This window comes from Suncus etruscus, chromosome X (genome assembly GCF_024139225.1).
Source record: "Suncus etruscus isolate mSunEtr1 chromosome X, mSunEtr1.pri.cur, whole genome shotgun sequence".
NCBI classification, from domain to species: Eukaryota; Metazoa; Chordata; class Mammalia; order Eulipotyphla; family Soricidae; genus Suncus; species Suncus etruscus.
Genome location: NC_064868.1, coordinates 122,457,431 through 122,482,411, shown reverse-complemented (window position 1 = coordinate 122,482,411; position 24,981 = coordinate 122,457,431). Strand labels below are relative to the sequence as shown.

At 38.1% G+C, this 24,981-nt stretch overlaps 1 protein-coding gene across 2 annotated transcripts in view; it reads left to right on the top strand.

The window, feature by feature from the left end:
• Positions 1–24,981, top strand: part of PLS3 (plastin 3) — a 54,780-nt gene that overhangs the window by 612 nt on the left and 29,187 nt on the right. For both annotated transcript variants that reach the window (XM_049767574.1, XM_049767575.1), the window contains exon 2: positions 20,052–20,215. In XM_049767574.1, coding sequence (XP_049623531.1) covers positions 20,052–20,215 — 164 coding nt within the window. The remainder of the gene's footprint in view (positions 1–20,051; positions 20,216–24,981) is intronic.

Genomic DNA, 24,981 nt, shown 5'->3' with positions numbered 1-24,981 from the left:
ATTAGAAGTAACCCCTGAGTGCTGCCGGGTGTGACCCAAAAACAACAATGAAAAAAACAAACTCACAAATATTTGTGTTTTTATTGTAGTTGGCATATCAGCTTGTCCTCAGGATTGAGTTTGGCGCTTTCACCAGTCTTACTCATGAAATCCTTAGGAGCCCATGAGACAGAGAGTATTTTGCCTTTTTCTACTTAGCTTTGTTTGCCTGCTTTATTTATTTATTTATTTATTTATTGTTTATTCCTGGATTATTTAAGTCTGGCTAATGTACACTACCCTTTCATTTCACATTAAATGACAGCATCAATATAAGGTGGGGAGGCAGAACAGGAATTTGAATTCTCTTTGAGCATCATCTAGCATGTCTTAGAATTGAGCAGCTGTAGAAGCAGCTTGTATTTTATTGACATTTCCAGTTTCACTGCCAGGTGAAGTCAGGAGAAAATCCTTAATCGAAGCTGACTTTTGAAGTTTGCACTCAAAAGAGTCAGTGTGCTTGCAGAGGTAGACTATTAATTACTACTTAGGATTGATGATTAAAATACCTTTTTTTTCGTTCTATAAGACGCACTTCCTGACCAAAAATGCACATAATTTTTAGACGAGGAAAAGAAAAAATGTTCTAAAGCAAATGGTGTACTAAAATATTTAATCAACTATTAACAGAATAATATCTCAACCATGTTAAGTGAACAGCAGTCATTGTGACATTCAGAATCATGACTGTCATTAACAAATGGAGAAAAAAAAAACAAAAACAAATGGAGAGAGTTTAAGTTTCAAGGACTCTTCTAATTCTGGGGGAACTCCAAGAACTCCTCATCTCCAGGCGGCATTCACTTCATAAGACTTAAAGACATTTCCTCCCATCTTGTTTGGGGGGAGTGCATCTTGTGGTATGAAAAATACAGTATTTTTAATATAAAGATGGCACTAACTCCCAGGACAATTCTTTCTCTCAATGTCAATGGACTAAATGCACCAGTTAAGAGACACAGAGTGGCTAAATGGATCAAAAAACTCAATCCAACCTTCTGCTGCCTACAAGAAACGCACCTGAATAGTCAGAACAAACATAGACTCAAAATAAAAGGCTGGAGGAAAATCATCCAAGCAAACAACACCCAAAAAAAAGCAGGAGTGGGGCCCGGAGAGATAGCACAGCGGTGTTTGCCTTGCAAGCAGCTGATCCAGGACCAAAGGTGGTTGGTTCGAATCCCGGTGTCCCATATGGTCCCCCGTGCCTGCCAGGAGCTATTTCTGAGCAGACAGCCAGGAGTCACCCCTGAGCAACGCCGGGTGTGACCCAAAAACCAAAAAAAAAAAAAAAAGCAGGAGTGGCCATATTAATATCAGATGATGCAAACTTTATACTTAGGAAAGTAGTAAGGGACAAAGATGGACATTTTGTATTAATCAAGGGATATGTACAGCAGGAAGAAATCACCCTCCTAAACATATATGCACCGAATGAGGGGCCAGCAAAATATTTAATACAACTGTTGACAAATCTGAAAAATAATATCAATAACAACACAATAATTGTGGGAGACCTCAACACGGCATTGTCAACACTAGACAGGTCAACCAGACTGAAACCCAACAAGAATATACTAGACCTGAGGAGAGAAATGGAAGTAAGAGGCCTAGTAGATATATACAGGACACTCCACCCCCAGAGGCCTGGATACACATTTTTCTCTAATGTACATGGGACATTCTCTAGGATAGACTACATGTTAGCACACAAAACATATCTCCATAATATCAAGAGGATAGAAATTTTGCAGGCTGCCTTTGCTGACCATAAAGCCCTGAAATTATATATAAACTACAAAGGGACACAGAAGAAAAATTTTAACACCTGGAAGTTAAATATCCTCATACTGAATAATCAGTGGGTCCGAGATGAAATCAAAGAGGAAATCAAAACCTTCCTGAAAACAAATGACAATGGAGACACAATTTATCAGAACCTATGGGACACAGCAAAAGCAGTACTGAGAGGAAAATTTATAGCTTTGCAAGCACACATCAGGAAAGAAGAAGGGGCATACCTGAATAGCTTAATGACGCAGCTCATAGAATTAGAAAGTGCTCAACAAAAGGATCCAAAAATAGGGAGGCAGAAGGAAATAACAAAGCTGAGAGCAGAAATCAATGAAGTGGAAACCAGAAAAACCATCCAAAAGATCAACGAAAGCAGAAGTTGGTTCTTTGAAAAAATAAACAAGATTGATAGACCACTGGCAAAACTAACAAAGAAAGAAAGAGAGAGAAACTTGATAACTCGTATTAGGAATGAAAAAGGAGAGATCACTACTGATATGGTAGAGATTCAAAGGGTAATCAGAAACTACTTTGAGAAACTCTATGCCACTAAAAATGAAAACCTGGAAGAAATGGATAAATTTTTGGAATCTTATAATCTTCCACGATTGAATGAAGAGGATGTAGCATATCTAAACACACCCATTACTATTGAGGAAATTAAGAAAGTAATCAAATGTCTGCCCAAAAACAAAAGCCCAGGCCCAGATGGATTTACTAATGAATTCTTTCAAACCTTTCAAGAGGAACTACTACCAATCCTGGCAAGACTCTTTCATGAAATTGAAAAAACAGGAAAACTTCCAAATAGCTTTTATGAAGCCAACATTACCTTGATACCTAAACCAGACAGAGATGCTACGAAAAAAGAAAATTACAGACCAATATCGCTGATGAATGCAGATGCAAAGATCTTCAACAAAATCCTGGCAAATAGGATTCAATGCCTCATTAAGAAGATCATCCACTACGATCAAGTAGGTTTCATTCCAGGAATGCAAGGCTGGTTTAACATCCGTAAATCTATCAACATAATACACAACATCAACAGCAAGAAAAATAAAAATCACATGATCATATCAATCGACGCAGAGAAAGCATTTGACAAGGTCCAACACCCATTCTTGATCAAAACTCTCAGCAAGATGGGAATGGAGGGAACCTTTCTCAATATAGTTAAGGCCATCTACCACAAGCCAGAGGCAAATATTGTCCTCAATGGAGAAAAACTGAAAGCCTTTCCTCTAAATTCTGGCACAAGACAAGGCTGTCCTCTCTCACCACTCCTATTCAACATAGCACTGGAAGTACTCGCTATAGCGATTAGGCAAGAAAAGGATATCAAGGGAATCCAGATAGGAAAGGAAGAAGTCAAGCTCTCACTGTTTGCAGATGACATGATACTCTACTTAGAAAACCCCAAAGACTCTATCAAAAAGCTTCTAGAAACAATAGACTCATATAGCAAGGTGGCAGGCTACAAAATTAACACACAAAAATCAATGGCCTTCCTATACACCAATACTAATAAGGAAGAAATGGACATTAAGAAAACAACTCCATTCACTATAGTGTCACACAAACTCAAATATCTTGGAATCAACTTGACTAAAAATGTGAAGGACCTATACAAGGAAAACTATAAAACTCTGCTCCAAGAAATAAGAGAGGACACGCGGAAATGGAAGCATATACCCTGCTCATGGATTGGCAGGATTAACATCATTAAAATGGCAATACTCCCCAAAGCACTGTACAGATTTAATGCGATCCCCCTAAAGATACCCATGACATTCTTCAAAGAAGTGGACCAGGCACTTTTGAAATTTATTTGGAACAATAAACACCCTCGAATAGCTAAAGCAATCATTGGGAAAAAGAATATGGGAGGAATTACTTTCCCCAACTTTAAACTTTACTACAAAGCAATAGTTATCAAAACAGCATGGTATTGGAATAAAGACAGGCCCTCAGATCAGTGGAATAAGCTTGAATACTCAGAGAATGTTCCCCAGACATACAATCATCTAATTTTTGATAAAGGAGCAAAAAATCCTAAATGGAACAAAGAAAGCCTCTTCAACAAGTGGTGTTGGCAAAACTGGGTAGTCACTTGCAAAAAATTGAACTTAGACCCCCAGCTAACATCATGTACGAAGGTAAAATCCAAATGGATTAAAGACCTCGATATCAGCCCCAAAACCATAAGATATATAGAACAATACGTAGGTAAAACACTCCAGGACATTGAGGCTAAAGGCATCTTCAAGGAAGAAACTGCACTCTCCAAGCAAGTGAAAGCAGAAATTAACAGATGGGAATATATTAAGCTGAGAAGCTTCTGCACCTCAAAGGAAATAGTGCCCAAGATACAAGAGCCACCCACTGAGTGGGAGAAACTATTCACCCAATACCCATCAGATAAGGGGCTAATCTCCAAAATATATAAGGCACTGACAGAACTTTACAAGAAAAAAACATCTAATCCCATCAAAAAATGGGGAGAAGAAATGAACAGACACTTTGACAAAGAAGAAATACAGATGGCCAAAAGACACATGAAAAAGTGCTCCACATCACTAATCATCAGGGAGATGCAAATCAAAACAACGATGAGATACCACCTCACACCCCAGAGAATGGCACACATCACAAAGAATGAGAATAAACAGTGTTGGCGGGGATGTGGGGAGAAAGGAACTCTTATCCACTGCTGGTGGGAATGCCGTCTAGTTCAACCTTTATGGAAAGCGATATGGAGATTCCTCCAAAAACTGGAAATCGAGCTCCCATACGATCCAGCTATACCACTCCTAGGAATATACCCTAGGAACAGAAAAATACAATACAAAAACCCCTTCCTTACACCTATATTCATTGCAGCACTATTTACCATAGCAAGACTCTGGAAACAACCAAGATGCCCTTCAACAGACGAATGGCTAAAGAAACTGTGGTACATATACACAATGGAATATTATGCAGCTGTCAGGAGAGATGAAGTCATGAAATTTTCCTATACATGGATGTACACGGAATCTATTATGCTGAGTGAAATAAGTCAGAGAGAGAGAGAAAAACGCAGAATGGTCTCACACATTTATGGGTTTTAAGAAAAATGAAAGACATTCTTGCAATAATAACTTTCAGACACAAAAGAGAAAAGAGCTGGAAGTTCCAGCTCACCTCAGGAAGCTCATCACAAAGAGTGATGAGTTTAGTTGGATAAATAACTACATTTTGAAGTGTCCTAATAATGAGAATGTATGAGGGAAATTGAGAACCTGTTTAGAGTACAGGCGGGGGTCGGGTGGGGAGGAGGGAGACTTGGGACATTGGTGATGGGAATGTTGCACTGGTGATGGGTGGTGTTAAAAAAAAAAAGAAAAAGTATAAAAAAAAAAAAGAAAAATACAGTATGTAAAATAAGATCATAATAATGTGTTAATTAAATTTCTATCTAATTTTTCACCTATGATGAGAATTCCATTTGTGGACACAAGAAAGTGAACATCACTATATTCCTAAACATCTAGAATCAACAAGATGACACCGGGCCATTAGGGGAATAATAACTCCAGTCTGAGTGCCTATTTATAATCCCATTAGAATTCTAACTAGGAAAGGAATACTCCTGGATATGAGATAATTGTGTGTATGTGTTTAAATTAAAAAGAGGAAATCAGTTAACTTGCCAGGGGTACAACTTAATAAAAATATGTAATACTCAGGGAGTGGTGCCAGATAGGGAGCCAGAATGATAGTCCAGTGGTACCCTGAGAGCATTGCCAGATGTGATCCCTGAACACAGAGACAGGAGTAAGCACAACAGATGCCCCCCACCCCCCACAAAAAGGAAAGGAAAATTTGGGGATGTTTCATGGACTGTGATGAAGGAAATTTGTACTTGAGTAGTAAATGTAGTATGTTAACATGTAAGAGGTATAAAACTATATTCTTAAAACATACAGCCTTTTATACCAACATAACAAATAACTGGAAAAAATTCTGTGCAATCTGGTATCTAATGTTATTGTTTAAGTCGTTTTTTGTTTGTTTTTTGGGGCCACACCCGGCAGTGCTCAGGGGTTACTCCTGGCTCTGCATGCAGAAATCACTCTTGGCAGGCTCGGGGAACCAAATGGGATGCCAGGGATCGAACCCGGGTCATTCTGGGTCGGCCACATGCAAGGCAAACACCCAACTCTGTGTTATCACTCTTGCCTCTTTAAATCTTCCTTACTCTTTTTTGTTTTGTTTTGTGGTCATACCAGCGGTTCTCAGGTCAAACTTCTGGCTCTGTGGTCAGGATTTACTCCTGAGGGGGTCCATATGAGTTGCTCGGAATTGAATGCAAGTCAGGCAAGTGACCTACCTGCTGTGCTATTGCTTCAGACCCCCCCCCCCAATCTTTCTTTATTCTGTAGAAATATTTTTTTGGGGAGCCACACCCAGTGATGCTCTGAGGTTACTCCTGGCTATGCGTTCAGAAATCGCCCCTGGTTCAGGAGGACCATAGGGATGCCGTGGGATCGAACCCAGGTTCGTCCTGGGTCATCTGCATGCAAGGCAAGTGCCCTGCTGCTGCGCCAATCGCTCCGGCCCCTATTCTGTAGAAATATTTGTAATTATTTTAGGAATTGTATTTCCTTTGAACTTTTTATTTTGTTTTTTATTGTTAGAAAAAATATTTGTTTCTTTATAAAAAGTATTTTGGAACAGAGACCTAATTTACTCTTAATCCTATTGTTTGACTTTCAAGGTCTTACATCTTTATATAAATAAATGTTTATTATTGAATGTGGTCCTATTCTTATGTGCAGCTTCCTGAGAAATTTTGCGTGCAATTTTTTTAAAAAATTAAAGCTAATGCATTAAGAAAGTGTTTTACATAGATGGGAGTATAGTACTTTTAAATCAGTAAAAGAACTTTAATTTTTAAGTTGTAATGCCTTACAAGATAGAGCACATGCTTTGCATATGGGATTCCCAAGTTTAATCTTTGATATTGCACGAGCACCATTAGTTTGTGGTCCCCAAACTAACAAAAATAAAAGAAATTAATTATCTCATAAAATCTCAATGACATAAAGGAGTTGACCAGTTAGCACCATTGATGAAGCAGCAAAAAACTGCTTGAAATGAGGGACCAGTTAGAACTGGAATTACAAGAAAGTGGTATTGTTGTGGAGCTGTGATCATTTATTTTCAGCAATGCTTTTTTGAGGGTTTCTAGTAAGATGATGGCTTCCTAAAGGTCAAAAATAAGACTGCATTCTTTATCAAAAACCCTTGCTTAGATATGTCTAAGAACTTAATACTCCTATTAGCCTCTGTGGTTTCAAATAGATTTTCTGGAGACCACCATTCTGCCTGTTCCACTCATTAGTAATTTAGAATTCCCTTCTTTGTACACATCTTGGCTCCTCAAATTTTAATCGACTAGATGCCAAGATAATATACATTGCCTTTATATATTGGGATTTTGTCGCCACAAACTGCAAACTCAAAAGTGCCTCTGTGTGTGTGTGTGTGTGTGTGTGTGTGTGTGTGTGTGTGTGTGTTTGAAGTACCAAGGATCATTATGGTGATTTTCCTGGATTTTTTTTTCTATTTTGGGGGCCATACCTGGTGGTTGTCAGAGATCAGAGCTGGGCTCTAGCATGCAAAATATGACCTATGGATATCTATCTTTAAAAAATTATCTAAAGATCACCCCTCTTTTGTACATTAATTTATTATTGATTTGTGATACTGTAGAAATTTAGGGTGTAGCTTTATATCTCTATCTGTGTATAATTGTTGCCCCGCCCATCACCAAAATTCCAGTGCCATCTCAGCACTAAAATGAGTTGGAGATGAAGAAAGAGGGTGATTGCCTTGCACTTGCCCCACCTGGGTTCAGTCCCTAGCACCTCATATGGTCAGTCCCCTGAGTTCCACCAGGACTGTTCACTGAATCCAGGAGTAACTCCTGAGCACCACTGGTGTGCATCTCTACCCCAAAAAGTCTCACTGCTCATAACTCCCATCCTCACTCCCCATCCCCTTTTGTAATTACCAGAGTTATCACCAAATGATATTATTTCCAGTTCATTTGTTTTAATTATTCACTTTCCACATAAGGAAAAACCCATCAGGTAAATGTCTTTTCATTAAGGCATAATCAGCTCACAATCTATCCATTTTGCCCCCAACGCACCATTTCATCTTTTTAACAGCAAAAATAGAATTCTACTGAGTATATATACCAAAGCTTTTTCTAAATCCACTCACTCAGTTTCAACAAGGTATTTAAGGTAGATGCCAATCTACGCTATTTTGGATAATGCTGCTATGAATAGAGGGTAGCAAATATTTTATTTGACGGCTTTCAGGTCTTTCAGATAATGCCTACAAGTGAAGCATTGCTAGTCAAAAGTAATTCCTATTTTTATTTTGATAAAGCACGTTTTGCTGTTTGATTTCCAATGCTATGGCAATCCATTGGAATTTATGCTGAATCTTTTCATTTTTATTTAAAATCTTTGGAAGTTTTTAGTTAGTTACAGAGCCCTCCTGTAAAATGTATTAATGGAGATTCTTTTTTACCCATTCAGAAAATAATTATTTTTTGGTATCATACCCTAAGGTGCTGCTGGAGAGAATGATTTCTGGGTCTGTGCTTATTTGTAGGGGTGTGGAGAAGACCATACAGTGCCAGGGATTGAAACCAGGCTCAATGCATGTCACACAGATACGTGATCTGTTGAGCTGTCTCTCTGGCCCAGAAATTAAATTTTTTTTAGAAATAAACTCTAGGTGCCTGACTGGTAATAAAGCCACTAGGGTGTCTGCCTTGCACACGGCCAATCTTTTTTTGATTCCTGGCACCTGGTATGGACTCCCAAGTCTGCCAGTAGCCAGGAAGAAGCCCTGAACATGGCCCTAAAACAAAACAAAAAATAAATAAACTCTATAACTTACTTTCCTGCCCCAAAGGATTCTTGACAGGAAGTGGGATGGAGAATAGAGAGGAATTTTGCCTCAGCTTAATGATGAGAAAATGAGAAATCATTCTGATTTTTACCATATATTAACAATAATAGACTTGATTATCTTTTTAAAAATTGAGAACTGAGGCACAAATTTAGAATTGAGGGATGGAGCGGAATTTTGTCCCTGTTCAATTGTGACAAAACAGGGAATAATTCTATGATTTTTTTCCCTTCTATTAGCAATAATTGCCTTGATTATCTCTTTAGAAATTCAGCAAAATCATAGTGTGTGGAGAAAATCTCAGTAATCACCACTAATCATAGGTTTTGTTCAGCCAATAATTAATAGTGCTTTGGAACGCTCCTTACTAGCAATAAATCAAGTATTAGAATTCAAAGTTTACTTTTCCCTAGTTTTCTCCACCTGTGTAGTGTTACAAGCTGTATATTATCATTCAATTATTTTAATTTTATCAACACCATTTCCATTTTCCCCACTGGGATAGCTGAAGCTTTGGTTCTCATTTTCCCCTACTTTTAAATCTTTGTTTTATTCTAAATGCTGCAAAGCTGCCTAAGTTCTTTCTAAAATAGAATAAATAAACATTTCAGACTACTTAGGAAGTAAATATTTTACCAACCAGACAATGTCTCTTACAGTCATTCTCAGGCTTTGGCCTTATTATGGGAGCTAGAGGTCATTTGGACTATTACTGGACATAATTCACATAATGTAGAGCTTTTCTATTTAAAAAAATGAATTTAGCTTTTTTGAAATTAATAATAGGATTTCTCAAATAACTGGGGTCAGCCTGGATCTGCCCATTAAACTAAGCCAAAGCATTTTGGTATGGTCAATTAAGGTGCCAAATCTTTTATTCTTAAGAAATTGACTTGTTTCAAATTATATATTCTCTAGCATATAAAAGCCACAAAGCAAAGTAGCTTAATTTTATTTTTAGATCCAATGATACTAAACCAGTATATACTTAATTATGTCTTGAAAAGACAACCAACCTAGGGGCTGGAGCGAGTGCTGCAAGTATTGTGCTTGAACCCCACTATTCCATGAGCACTGCCAGAAGTAATTCCTAAGTGCAGAATCAGGAGTAACCCCTGAGCATTGCTGGGTCTAATTCAAAAACTAACTAGTACTATTCACTATGCCATTTGATTCATTTTTGGTGGAACGTTAGAAATACGACTACCGTGACAGTGTAAATGAGTGAGAGAAGTAGAATGCCTGTCTGGAATGCAGGCAGGGTGTGGGGGAGGAGGGGATAGGGGACATTGGTGGTTGCACTGGTGAAAGGGGTGTTCTTTTTGTGAGTGAAACCCAACTACATTCATGTTTGTAATCACGGTGTTTAAATAAAGATATTATTTTTTAAAAACACAACATTTCATAATAGTATGAAAACCATGTTTAAATTCTTTCTTCAATATTATTGTTAGTTTCCAGTATCACTGAATTCCACTTGTTTAGTGTCACCCTTCCCTATGTGTGATTGTCACTACTCCCATCACTGAAGTTCTACTGCCATCTCACCCCATCAGAACTTCCCTCTGCTCATTCCTCCCCACCCCTCACTCCCACCCTCCTTCTCCCCTTTGGCAAATACCACAGTTTTTCACCAAGTCTAGGAGGTAGTTTTGTGATTTTTGCAGGGTTACTTGTTTTAGTCATTTATATTCCACCTATGAATGTAACATTGGTAATTGTCCTTTACTTTTGTCCTTTCATTAGCACAATTTGTCCTTTCATTAGCACAATCACCTCACAATTCCTCCAGTGTCCCAAAAGACATCATTTAATCATTTTTTATTAATGGCAATGTAGTATGCTATTGAGTATATCCACCACAGATTCTTTATTCAGTCATCTGTTAATAGACATTTTGCTGACTTCATGTGTAAGCTATTAGGAATCATCTTTTTTAATTAATATCTTTATTTAAGCAGCATGGTTACAAACATGTTTGTAGTTGGGTTTTAGTCATAAAAAGAACACCCCCTTCACCAGTGCAACCTTTCCACCACCAATGTTCCCACCTTCATCCTCCCCCACCCTCTGCTGTATTCTAAACAGGCATTCTACTTCTCTCACTCATTACCATTGTTATGGTAGTTTTAGTGTACTTATTTCTCTTACTGAACTCAGCACTCTTTGTGGTAAACTTCATATCGTGGGCCGGTGCTTCCAACATTCATCTGTATTGTCTGTGGGTATTATTACAATAGTGCCTTTTATTTTTATTAAATCCCACAAATGAGTGAGGCTATTCTGTGTCAATCTTTCTCCCTCTGACTCATTTAATTCAGCATAATAGTTTCCATGTCCATCCAAGTATAGGAAAGTTTCATGACTTCATTTTTCCTGACAGCTGCATAGTATTCCATTATGTAGGTATACCACAGGTTCTTTAGCCACTTATCTGTTGTCAGGCATCTGGGTTGTTTCCAGATTCTGGCTATTATGAATACTGCTGCAATGAATATAGGTATGCAAAAGGCATGTTTGTATTGTGTTTTTGTGTTCCTAGGTGTGTAGATATCTTTTCACATATTTGAGGAATAAAGGCTAAGAAGTGGTATCACTCTATTTTATAGACTGTCCTTTTTTAAAGGCTTCTCCCTACTGTTTTCCATAGAGGTTAGACCAATTTACATGCCTACCAACAATTCATATCAGGACTTTATTTTCTCCACATTACATCCAAAATTTATTTCTAATTTTAATGGCATAGCTCATTCTCAGTGGTATGAGATAAGATATCTTATTATGATTTTGATTTTTCCTTTCATTAATAAGGGGGGATGCTGAACACTTTGGAAAGAGTTAGCTTTGGCATCTCACCTGGCAAAGTTAGTCATGGCTCTGTATTGGGGAATCACTCTTGGCATGTTTGAAAAGGACCATATGGGATGTTTGAAAAGGACCATATGGGATGCCAAGGATCTAATCCGGCTTGGCTACGTTCAATTCAAGGCCCTGAATGTTGAACATTTTGAAAGTCTTTTTTGACACTATGGGAGAGGATTACAAATTGGTGGATGTGTGGAATATGTGAAACAAACAAAAAGCACCCTCATATATAAGAATAAATTCGTGGAGGCATATGGAAAAGCATAGATCAAGTGGGAGAGAAGCAGTAGGTGAAAGCTGATGGCCCAAGTCGCTGAAAATTTTGATGCGAAGAAGGGTGGCTGGACACCAGTTTTAATAGACTGTTCTGGACTCTCTAGCTTTGTGCAGCCATCAGTTCTCCTTGAGCCATGCTTGACCTATAGTTCAGGGGCTCCATTATTAGGATCAATTTGTAGGCCAGTGACTCTATCCTGACCTTCACTGGGCCTCATTAAACTGCCTCTGATGTGTGCTGAAAGGAACTACCTCAAAAGGTAGAGCCTGTGAAAGTCAAAACCCATGTAGGACTCAACATCTGGAGATGTTTAGCAGCTGCCTTTTGTCAAGGTTTAATACCTAATGAAAGCTCGCCTTTACCGCTTAGATCTCCAAATGGAATCGAATCCAAATTTCTTGCTCGCAGGTCTTTTGACTGAGTCATTTAAAACAGTTTTTATGTCCTTCGATGGGCATTGTAGATTATGTGTATTTCAGTGCAAATCCATTTTGGTTGCACATAGATCTCGCATGTCATTTATTGTAGTGTAAAAGATCTTGTACTAGATTGTTTCTACTAAACAAAGCTTTAAAAATCCCTTTTTTCCCTGAGAGGATGTACTTCTACGCTTGACTGGTTTTTGTCTTTATACACTAATGAGCCCTTGTCCATAGAGGGTTAGCAAAGAGGTCGCATGTGTATTGCAGATGAGGACACACATATGTAACCTCTTTGTAAAGAAAGACTAACGTCAGATATATTTCCTAAGTTGAATAACCCCCCCCATAAACCTGGAGGATCTTAAGAAATCCAAGTCTTTCACTGTCAATGAAGTAGCACCCCAGAAGTAGCGCCCGAGAAGAGAGAGCCATACCACCTGGATCATGGTGTCGTGTAAAACAGCTGCTAAAATCAAAACCACTTGAGTTCTGGCTCAGCTTTCTCCAGACAAGTCCTTAAAATAGCTTAAATAACAGGATGCAAGGGGAGGGAAAACATTTCCTTTTAAGGCGATGCATTCTTGGTGTGATTCAAACTTCTGCAGGGGCATGGCTGGGTAGGAAGTTTATTTACTTTAAGGGTACTGGGGTGGGAGGGTGTTGGGAGAGTTAATGGATATTTAAATAAAAAAGGAAAGGAAAAGGGGGTTTTTCTCTTGAAGCGGCATATGCACTTACATATGTTGAGAGAGAGAGAGAATATGAGAGAATGAGAGTCCATTGTTAAAGTTTGCTCCTTTCTGAAGAATTCAGTAAGTCTGAGCTAGGTTTTCCAGCATGGCACTGGGAACCTTCTACTGATGTCCATAATCTAATGACTTTTCCTTAAAATTGAGGCTCCTAAGTCGGTTTGCTAAAAAAAAATAGCCCTTAACTCTGTGTGGAAACTTAGTTTAGTGGCTAAATTGCCTTTCTGTTCATGCCACCAGCCAGTGTCTCCAGTTGTCTGGCCCCTTGAGCCCCATGCTTGCTAAAACTATTGGCAAGGCTGCATAAGACTGGCCTGGTAGAAACGTCTGAAAGTAACTCCAACTTTATCAAGTGATTGAAAATAGGAATCTTCAGAGTGCTGAACCTTTTCCAACCCGTGCCAAGGCACAATTAGTGAAAAAGCCACAGAATGGAGCCCAAAAGAACTGCCAGAAGATTGGCAGCTTGGATGCAAAAACAAAGGACGACCATCATACTAGAGGATTATGATTTTGAGTTTCCAGTCAGTAAAGCTGTTTTCAATCTAGATCTGTATTTGGTGGGTCAGTTTATTAAATTCTCGTGTTTATGCCAGAAGTCATGATCAGGAAATCTCCCTACCAAATGTTTTTAGCTCCTGGTTAATAATGTCGCTGCTGTCTCTTTTTTGAGGCCTTCCAAAACAGCACATTAGATAGATATAGGATGGTTTTTAAGTGTGTGTTGTATGTATGTGTGTAGTGTGGTGTGTGTGAAAATAAAATGAGCATAAAACCTTTCGAAACAATTGCTCCCTGTTTTGTCTTTCAAGTGCTTTGCCAGCTGAGAGATTTTTGTAAAATAAATTGCAAGCTGTATAGGGCTCCCTCTGCCTTCTCCTTGAAATCATTTTTTTCTCAAAAGATAGGACTCAGAGTTGGAGCGATGCACAGTGGTGTTTGCCTTGCATGCAGCCCACCCTGGAGGGACCCGGGTTTGTTCTCTGCCATCCCAATATGGTCTCCCAAGCCTGCCAGGAGCGATTGCTGAGTGCAGAGCCAGGAGTAGGCCCAGAGTGCTGCTGGGTGTGGCCCATAAAAAAAAAGGATATGATTCAGAAACTCATAAGAAAATCTATATTTTACTAGGATGAACACTGAAATTAGCTGGGGATATCAGTAAAGCCACATCTTCTGATGAAATATTGAAAAACTGGGACAAACTTATAGAACATGATGTCATGTTTTTAATAATTCAGTTCCCATGTCAAAAAACATAAAGGATAGATAGATTCATGACAAGGGATTAAAACTTTTAAGATTTAAAGTTAGAGTTTCAAATCAGAATGAAAGGTTTTGACTGGCTTGTTTCTCTTTGGTGGCTAGTTTAGTGTCTGCCAGATTAGATATTCAGTTTGTTTTGGACATTGCTAAACAAGTATTCATAGTATTTCCTAAGAAATTCAAGGCAGGTTTCTACTGTGGAATGAAAGCAATTCTGAACTGACAACCATCACTGGCTATCTGCTCGGGCACTCTGGCTGGGGTGGTTGTCAGCGCTGGGAGAACCAAATTGCAGATCTGGAGGCTGTTGGGTGGAGACTGGATCAGAACAAAGCGAATGAGATTGAATGTTATTTCAGGGATATTTCTGTCGTTACGGTTTCCTGATGAATTGCCTTTCGGTCTTGGAGTACCAGTTCTGTGTATTTTTGGTCATTGTTTAGCTTGGCTTTGAAAAACACTCATTAGATTAAAGCATTCTTTTTCTGGTTAATGCTCGAGAATCAGTGATATAGCATAGCCCCAACTAATTTTCCCCTTGCGTTCACAAGGTACCTTGCTCCATCTGAAAGTGAGACATAAGAAGATTCAGAAAAATCTCTTATCAGTTTTGTCGCCTAATAAGGAAAAGTGTCATTTGATGACAAATTCTGATCCCTACCCTGTATATTGTTCCTTTCGCTTACTAGCCTGTTCCTAGTAACTTCCGAACCGAGTTTCTACATGTGTTCATTTGTGTTTGTTATATTTTAGGGTGGTTCCTTCCTGGCATCATTTAGTCATATCAGTGACTTGTCTTCTAATTAATACACAAGACATATTATTCCAGTGAAGGTTCATCCGTAAGCAGCAGTTTTCCCCATTACCTATACTCTATTCTAATTCATTCCAATAAACTGCCAAGTAAACTGTATCTTAGATCCTTGGTCATTTTTATGCAAATTTGAATGTCATTGTGTTAAATCTATATGTTAAAGGGCTGGAGCTGTAGTACAAGGGTTAAGGTGCTTGCCTTGCACTGTTTCAATCCTTGACTGTTTCAATCCCTGGCATCATATAATGGTCCCTGAGCACTTCCAGATGTGAATCCTGAAGCCCCCCCCAAAAAAAAAACCACAACAAACCCATGAAACCCTAAATGCCATCTTTACCTTCCATTCATATTTTCTGAGAATACAAAAAAATAGTGAAGTACCTGTTATAGGCTATGTGTAAACTGTAATCATCAACATGATTAAATTAAGCTCAGTCTGTCTTTTTTTTTTAAAAAAAAAAAGAGGAAAATAGAATGCATTTATTTAATTTGGTTTGGGGGTCACACCACTGTACTCAGGGTTCTGTGATCAGGGAGCCAGTGACACCATATTTGGTGCTGGAGACTGAACCCAAGTCAGCTATGTTCAAAACAAATGCCTTTGTACACTGTATTATCTCTCCAACCCCTAGAATCATTTCAGAACCAATGGGAAAATAAAATGTTTCTATTAGAAATTGATGAAGACAAAGGCATGAGAGTTGGCAAGGAATGATATATCTTCTCTAAAAATATAAAAATAAAATGTTGTACATAAATAAGGTATACAAGGGAGTAATGATCAAGAAATTATCACTCTATTTTTTGTTTTGAGTAACATCTGGTTGTGCTCAAGATTTTATGCTGAGGGATCACTCCTGGCAATGCTCAGGAGTGTCATGGGATATCAGGCATAGAACCAGAGTCAGCCACATGCAACGCCAGTGCCTAACCCTCTGTCCTATGTCTGTGGTCCTCAACATTTGTTTTTAGTATCTATTTTGATTTTGTCTCCAGTTTTTAAAAACTATGTGCTCATGTGGTTTGTCAAGTCTTGTGATAGAATTCAGAATTAGTTTTAGTGCTAAATAGGAATTTTAGGGATAATTCCATCCAAAGAACTATTTTAGCAGATGAGAAAGGCAAAACCTGGGAAAGGACTTTGGTATAAATATTAGCCAAGTTGAGGTTATGATTGTGTCATTTGACATTCCACTGTTGTGCTGTGCCATGTATCTTTCACTGTGTCACTTTACTCCCAAATACTATATTTCATGTAAAGTAAATGGGAGAAATAGATTGACATATACATGGGAGGACAAGTATTTATCTCTAAGAGTTGAGAAAAAATACTCCCATAAAGCCATGTGAGTTGTTCTTTTTAGCAAAACAGTTTCCTGAATTTATTTTTGGGATGTAAAGACTTTGTTAAGATACAATACATGCCATTGGTAATGGGAATGTTGCACTGATGAAGGGAGGTGTTCTTTATATGACTGAAACCCAACTACAATCATGTTTGTAATCAAATTATATAAATAGGGACTGGAGAGATAGCATGGAGGTAGAGCGTTTGCCTTGCATGCAGGATAGTGGTTTGAATCCAGGCATCTCATATGGTCCCCCGAGCCTGCAAGGAATGATTTCTGAGCACAGAGCCAGGAATAACCCCTGAGAGCTGCCGGGTGTGACCCAAAAACCAAAAAAAAAAGTATAAATATATTAATAAAAAATTTAAAAAAGATACAGTACATGCATGGCATTTTATAAGTTCAAAGCAAAGAAAGTGTGCCTCAGGGCGAATTAAATGCTTTACCTTGAAAGAAACAGTGGTTTTCAGAAGTGTTGAGTAATTTGGTGATGATGTTATAAAAGTAGAGGTATTTTAATTAGTGGGTTTTAAGTGTAGTAACATCTGTTTAAGAATATTTGACTCTAGGCATATACGTCATTTAAATGAGCCTTCAAAGTATTGGGCTGCTAGAGTCCAGTCCTGATGAATGCGCCTTAAGTTGGGCACTGCGAGGATTAAGAAAACTAGACAGACATAATATAGAAAAGCCTGGGGTTAGGGGGCTCTGTAAAATCACCCCATGTGCCGTATCTCCAAGCCCAGGTGAATAAATCTGATTCAGGGTCACAGATGAAATAATCCAAACCACGCTGAGTGAAACATTTGTAGTCCGGCTGTCTTCTACCTAATATGGAGCCCTCCTGCCTGCCAGAACCTCCATTTTTTATTGAGTACAGAGACCACCCTTGGGTGGGGCAATAAATCTACCCAGGTTTACCAGTAAGACCATCTCTGTTTTGGGATAAATCCAAGTTGTAAACAAACATACAAAGAAACCAGGGAGTATCTTTATTTTGGGTAAAATAAGGTGTAAATCCAACAGGGCTCCAGGGTTCTGGATTGGACTGTCCTCCATATTAGATAATTGCTATCAACATGGGAGGAAGGGCAGATGCTGTTAACAGACAAAAGTACATGTCTAAGAATGCTAACCAAGCCTAAGTAGTCTATGCATCTCAAAAGGGGTGTGTGAAGAGAAAAGGAGGCTAGGGTAGAGTCTCAATGGAGTGTCTCCCTCCTGGAGAGGTGGCAGACCAAAGAGTGAATGCAGGATCCTCCTCAGCAAAGTCTTTGATGATGCCTGCATTCAGGTAATTCAAATTAAGAGACATCAAATCATCTCTGCCACTCTCCTCAGGCTATCAGGTCTCCAGCTAAACTTACTGATTTCTTGGATGTCTTCGTATGCAACATTGGGTAACTTTTTCATGAGCCTTCAAAGTATTGAGGAAATGGGTGCACAGAGGTGCATATTCTGTTGAAATTGTAGTAGCATAAAAATAAATATATATATATAATTATCCTAGACATTTGCATTATTCAAGAATTATTTATTTTATGAATGCTATATGTCTTAGATTAATATTAATTTATATTGACTCTTTAATAATTGGCAATGAAGGTGGTAGCTTAATTCCAGGAATGCTTCTTTAAGTAATCAGCATTATTACTGCAGTAATCATCATAAAAGTATTTTGTTAGGCTAATGGAAGAATTAGGAATTTGGAACTGATGTTCTAAATTTTCAGACTTTTAAAATTGGTACAGTGAATGCTATCTGATAATATAGCTTTCTCTTCTTTGTGTGTTTATTCCTTTTGCTAGTTTTATGATTATGGGGCTGGAGAGAGTACAGTGGGTAAGATGCTTGCCTTGCTATGACACATGTTTGGTCCTGGTACCTTAAATGATCCCTGAGCATAGAGCCTGCAAGAACCCCTGAACTCTTTTGGATATGACCTAAAATCCAAAGGGGGGGGTTATTCAGTAACTTTACTAAACAACTGTGATTTCTTAATAAAGTGCTATTATTTTAAGATATTTTAAATTTTATTTTATTGAAAAAAAATTAAGATCTACAGAGTCCTTTGTGAATTTGAGCTATACAATGAGCCAGGGCCTTCCAGATCACCAATGTCAACCTCCCTCCACCAATGGCCCCAGAGTGCATCCTATCCCACCATGGCCTGACAGTGTAACAGGCCCCTTTGAGTTTAGATTGTTTGTTAAAGTTTAGATTCCTTGATTCTTGTTTTAAATATTTTTTATATATTTTATTTAAACACCTTGATTACATACATGATTGTGCTTGGGTTACAGTCACGTAAAGAACACCACCCATCACCAGTGCAACATTCCCATCACCAATGTCCCAAATCTCCCTCCTCCCCACCCGACCCCCGCCTGTACTCTAGGCAGGCTTTCCATTTCCCTCATACATTCTCATTATTAGGACAGTTCAAAATGTAGTTATTTCTCTAACTAAACTCATCCCTGTTTATGGTGAGCTTCATGAGGTGAGCTGTAAAATCCACTCCTTCTCTCTTTTGTGTCTGAAAATTATTATTGCAAGAATGTCTTTCATTTTTTTTAAAACCCATAGATGAGTGAGATTCCTTGATTCTATTATCGCTAACTTTGGCTTGGATATTTAGTTCTGTCCTTACTTATTTCCCTGCAAATACATCCGAGACCATTTTGGCCCCTTTCTCTATTCCTTTCCTCTTAGTTTTATAGAAAATATGTGAGAATATGTGATAAAATAAAGTAATCCGTGTCCCAAGGTTTTATAAGAAAAAGGCAGGAGCCCCAATTTTAAAGATAAGGGATAAAAGATACAGTAAAAAGGTGTGTGTGCATACAGGTTTATTTTTTATTCGCTTATTTTAAATGAAATGCTATGTTTAAGTAAAGCGACTTATATATTGTTTAAAACACAAATTGTGGGCCAGAAAGAAAATGGGTTAAGGTACTTACTTTGCATGCAGCAACCCCAGTTAGAGGTCTCAATTAGAATCCCTGTGCTACATATGTTCCTTTGGGTGGGGCCAGAAGTAATTCCTGGCTACTAAACCAGGAAGAAGTCCTGAACCCCACCAAGTATGTTCCCCTCAACAAAAAAGCACACAAGATACAAGAGAATCAGAGAGCTAGTCTGGGGTTAAGGCCCTTGCCTTGCAAGGGGCCAAATCCTGCTCAAACTCTCAGCACTACATGGTCTCTAACAAGAGTTATCAGGAAACCAGCCCTAGCACATTACTGGAAAGTAGGACCCTTAGCATACTGGTCAGCTGTGACAACCGCCCCCCCCCACCACCACCCCATACAGGATACATGAAGTAAAACCAAACTCTTAGGGTGAAAAATCGCACTTCCTTGGTAGCATGCAATAAGAAAATATTGTAAGATTTTTAACCGAATCAGAAATGAAAAATACTCTGATAACCTAGCTGATAACTCTGATGGCATATTTCTCCTAAATCTTGTCTTTTTTGCTTCCTCTCCCATTCTTATAAAGATCTCAACAGCAATGGATTCATTTGTGACTACGAACTTCATGAGCTGTTCAAGGAAGCTAACATGCCATTACCAGGATATAAAGTGAGAGAAATCATTCAGAAACTCATGGTGGACGGTGACCGCAATAAAGATGGGAAGATAAGTTTCGATGAGTTTGTTTATGTAAGTATGGGAAACCCTGCTGTTATTCTAAGTAATGACTTGGATCAGAGAGTCCGAGTGCTCTGATAGTTCCTAAATAAATTATGTTAGTGCTATTACAACTAGTCAAATTTTCCCTCATCACACCCACTCAAGTTTGTTCGTTTTAGGCATGCAAATGTCTTAAAATAATTGAGAAGGAGAAAAAAGAACAGAAAGAACACTGTCCAAAGACAGAAGCATGGTGCATGAGCAATCTCCTTTGGAACACTCATTAAAATGTGTGCTCCCATGTTTTAATGATACACCCAGCCTTACAGTCTCAGAAGCTTCCTGACTTGAACTTTCTGATTAAAAAGATGTTTAGTACTCTTGTGGTAGGTAGCATTTAACCGTACCATTTTGTCTAGGATGATAATTTTGGTAATTAAAAGTTAGACGTGTCTCTTTTTAATTCGTTGCAAGAGCAGTTTAATATTTTGTTGACTTCTAGTGTTATCAAGTTTTCTTCAGGGTTTAAAGGCTCACTTCTTAATTCTTCAGTGCTCTCTAAGCTGCCTAGTTTATTGGTTTATTGGCAAATAATGCTTAGAGATGGTATGTGTGTAATCCTCATTATTGAAGCTTCATGCAAAATTTTAACTCCTAGCCCTCGAGGTCTAGAGTTTTAGACTTCTGCCGTTTTCAGTCTGTGTTCCCTGACAAAAATATTTGGTGTTATATGATAATGAGTAGCTATTGCCTTTTCCTTTGATGAAGACCACTGTTAGGATTTTCTTCTTTTATTATTAATCTAAGGCTGAAGTTGTGTAGATCTAGTCATTCTTTATAATATATTGCAAATAGATGCCCTATATTTATCCTTAAACCTCTAGCACTTTAATATCCTCCTTTTCCATATTTCATTTTGCCTCAGCACTCTTGATGTGATAAGCGTATACTTCCCTCAGTAATTCTCACTCAGTTATAGCAAGTAGAATTCTGATATGGCCCTTTGAATTAGAAATAGCTTCTTTATAGCACTGTATGAGTTTAAAAAAATAAATTGACCAATGATGCCAACTTAGCTGATTGTATTTTGTGACTGTTCCTATTTTTTAAATGCAAACTGTGTCAATGATAGTGGTAACAGTTTTTGCCTTTTTTAAAACTGAATTCCTCCCTACCATTTTTGTCTCCAGTTATTGCCAAAGCCTTTTGTTTTGAATTCTGTGTAAGTTACAATGGACTTGCAATTTGAGCATTTGCATGTACTCTGACGTGTAACTTGCTTCCTGTGTAGCTGCATGTTTAGTTCTGAATTTCAAGCAGCGTGGAGCAGTGGTTAACAATGATTGGTTGCTTTTTACATACATCATTTGCTGCTCTGAATTTGACAATTTTACTAGAGAACAGATCTTAATCTTTAAAAATGGCAGTGTGCCAGTATTATAAGTGTAAAATCATTAATGTCAGTGGGGAATATAGTACTTGAGAAATTGTAGTTTTTGTATATTTTGAAATAGTTTTTACACTGATGTTGTTAAGATCATGTATGATAAATGTTGTATGGAAGGAAGGGCTTCTCCTGGGAACTAAATCTCTAGACTTATTTATTATTTATTTTACATAGAGTTAATGTCTGTCCTATCCCTACCTGTCTCTGGTTCCTCTTGTTCCCCACCCTACAGGTAAGCTTAGTTCTCCTGTCAGTCTAAGGGTTTGTTTTTGTTTCCAATCCCTGACTTTCTATACCACATGTAAGTGAGATCATTTGACATTTATCCTCTTCCCTCTGACTTACTTCACTTAATGTGACATCTACTTTCTGTGAAGTTGTATGTAACAAAGGGTACAGTTTCAACTTTTTTTTATAACTGGGTAATATTCCAGTGGGTATGTACATCACATTTCTTCTTCCCTTTTTTGCCCTTTGTTTGTCTTTGAGCCAATACAGCATTACTCAGAGTTTACTTCTGGCTCTGCACTCAGGAATCACTCCTATTGGGGATTGCGGGACTGTCTGGGGTTCCAGGGATCAATTCTGGGTACCCTGCCTGTCTAGTATCTCTCCGACTTTATATATCACAATTTCTTTTGTTGAACATTTGGATTGTCTCAGACTTTGGTTATGGTTGTGTTCAGTAGCTCTGCAATGAACATAGGTGTGCATGAATCTTTTCAAGTTAATATATTTTAATCATGTAATATTTTTTTTGAAATTTATTTTTTTCAAAAGTCTCATGGTATTTCTATAAAGGCTAAACCAGACAGCATTCCCACCAGTACTGAATAAGGTTTCATTTTTCACTGCATTCCTGCCAACACTGGTTGTTCTGATCTTTTTGTGATATATGTCATTTCACCGGTACCTTATACCAGTGAGGTACAATGATGACACCTCATTGTCATTTTGATTTATGCTTCTTTGATACTCAGTGTTGACAGATAGCTTTTCATTTGCATTTTTGTCTTTGAGGAAGTTACAGTTCAGCTCCACTGCCAATTTTTTTTGATGTGAGCTTATTTGTATTTTTGTTGTTGAGTTCTATGAGATGTGTATATCTTGGATATTGGGCCATTTGCCAAAAATATGCTGTGCAAATATTTTCTCCAATTCAATAGTGTCTTTCTTTTCATGACCATTTCTCTCATACTTAAGAAAAATTTTTGTTTGATTAGTCCCACTTGTTTATTTTTATAAAGCAGTGTTCTTCTCCTATTATTACCAAACTTAGACCCTCAACAGTGTTCCCAAAAAGGGGGGAAAATTCAAGAGCACTATATTTGGGAATAAGTTTCAAACACTGGAAACAAGTCAGTATAGGTAGTTTTTGCATTTCTTTTTAAGTCTTTTTCTTTACTCTTGCTTCTGGATTGGCCACTTAGTCCAGTGCTGATCAAATTCTAAGGTTAAAATGAAAAATAGTAAATATTTTCTATTGTCTTTAAGAAAAAGGTAATAGGGCTTGAGCCATAGTGCAGCAGGTTGGGCACTTGTCTTGCTCATGGCTGACCCAGGTTCAATTCCTGGCATTCCTGAGCTCAATCTCTGAATACCACCAAGAGTATAGAGGCAGGAGTATCCCCTGAGCGTTGCTGGCTAGGGCCCACCCCCGAGAAAGTGATAAAACTTATAAAATAGAAGAAGGCAAGAGAGATGGTAGAAGTCGTAGGGTGCTTGACTTGCATGTGGCTGACCTGGGTTTGATCCCTGGCACTAGATAGGACCCTCCACACTGCTCTGCCAGGAGTGATCCTTGATCAGAATGCCAGGATTAGCACTGCTGAATGTAGCCCCCTTACAAACAAGCAAAAAATAATAAAATGGAAGATATATGTTTCTCATAAAAGAGATTTGCAAGGTTGGGGAGATAAGTGCTCTAAGGGATGGAATATAAACTTTGCCTTTGGGAGGCCTGAGTTCAATCCCCAGCACTTCATGATCGCCCAAGCTGGGGATCCCCTAAGCATAGGGATCCACTTGGCTGGAGTCTGGAAAGAAAGTAAGAAAAGAGAAACTGGGGAAGATGCATAGAGCCAAAATAAGCAGAGGACACCAGGAATTGGTTCATACATGACAAAGCAAATCCTTCCTCCTACAGGGAAAACAGCAGAACACAGTGAGCTCATTAGTGTCACAACGGGTGGCTTTTGAAAAGATTCATTGAGATGGCTTTAGGACTGTAGTTGTCCTTGTATTGGCTCAGAGATTCTTACCAAGCTGAGGCTTATACTCCGATTGTGTTATCCATTCCAGCAATTTCTTTCCTAAGGTAGAAAATCTGGCAGACAAATCTTCTAGGATCTCTTCTAAATTTTTTGTAAATCTAAGTAAGGAACAGAAAAATTCTGTGAAGCTGTTATGGTGACCTTGAGCACAAGAACAATTTAAAAGCTAGTTAGAAAAGAAAGATCATGTAACTTGTTATAAGACAATTGAAAATTAACTAATCAAATCGCATCTTTGCATGCCATACCCAAGCACTGGGAGTTTAGCTGCAGCCATGGAAGCAATTGCATTAGGCTATAATTCAGCCAGCATTTTAAAATTATTATTATTATTATTATACCCCTTTTCTATGAATTTTAGCATTTTCGTTTTGGTTTTCAGCCGAAATCACGAGCATGCAACAAATCTAATTTATTTTTCTTAACATCCCACTTTTTCAAAGTAACTGGTTCTTGAGACAGTTTAAATTTTAAAAAATAACTTTTTGGATGTTTTTCTAATCTTTTGATCAGGAGATTTTTGTTGGTGCATATTTTGTGGTTATTTGAGGCATTTAAGCTTTGTCAGTCATGAGGAAATGGATGCATTTCAGTCATTTGTTAGCTAATGTTTTACTAAATGGCGTAGGGTTCATATAGAGGTGGAATGGGGAATGTTGTTTTTTCATTAAGTACATCTATATTTAGCAAAGGAAGAGCTATGGGAACAAAAATTGTATTCTGATCACTTCCTTCCCCCAAAACTATTTGGTTGTATAGCCTGCATCGCTTAACAAATTAGATGTGTTCTGACAAGAGCCTCGAGGTGTATAAATGTCACAGAATGTAAGGGCACAAATCTACCACACACCTAAGCTCTCCTGTCATATATCGGTGCCCCTGTTGTATTGTATGTTACTGTCTAAATGTCAAGTGATGCATGACTGTATAATCTTAACTTGGCAGTTAAGACTATAGAAATTAAAAGTTGAAAAAGATAGGACCAAGATAGTTCATCATTTGGAACATATACTCTGCTTGTTGTTGACCTTACTCTTTATAACAAGACATTCCCTGCACATGCTAGAGTGACCCTG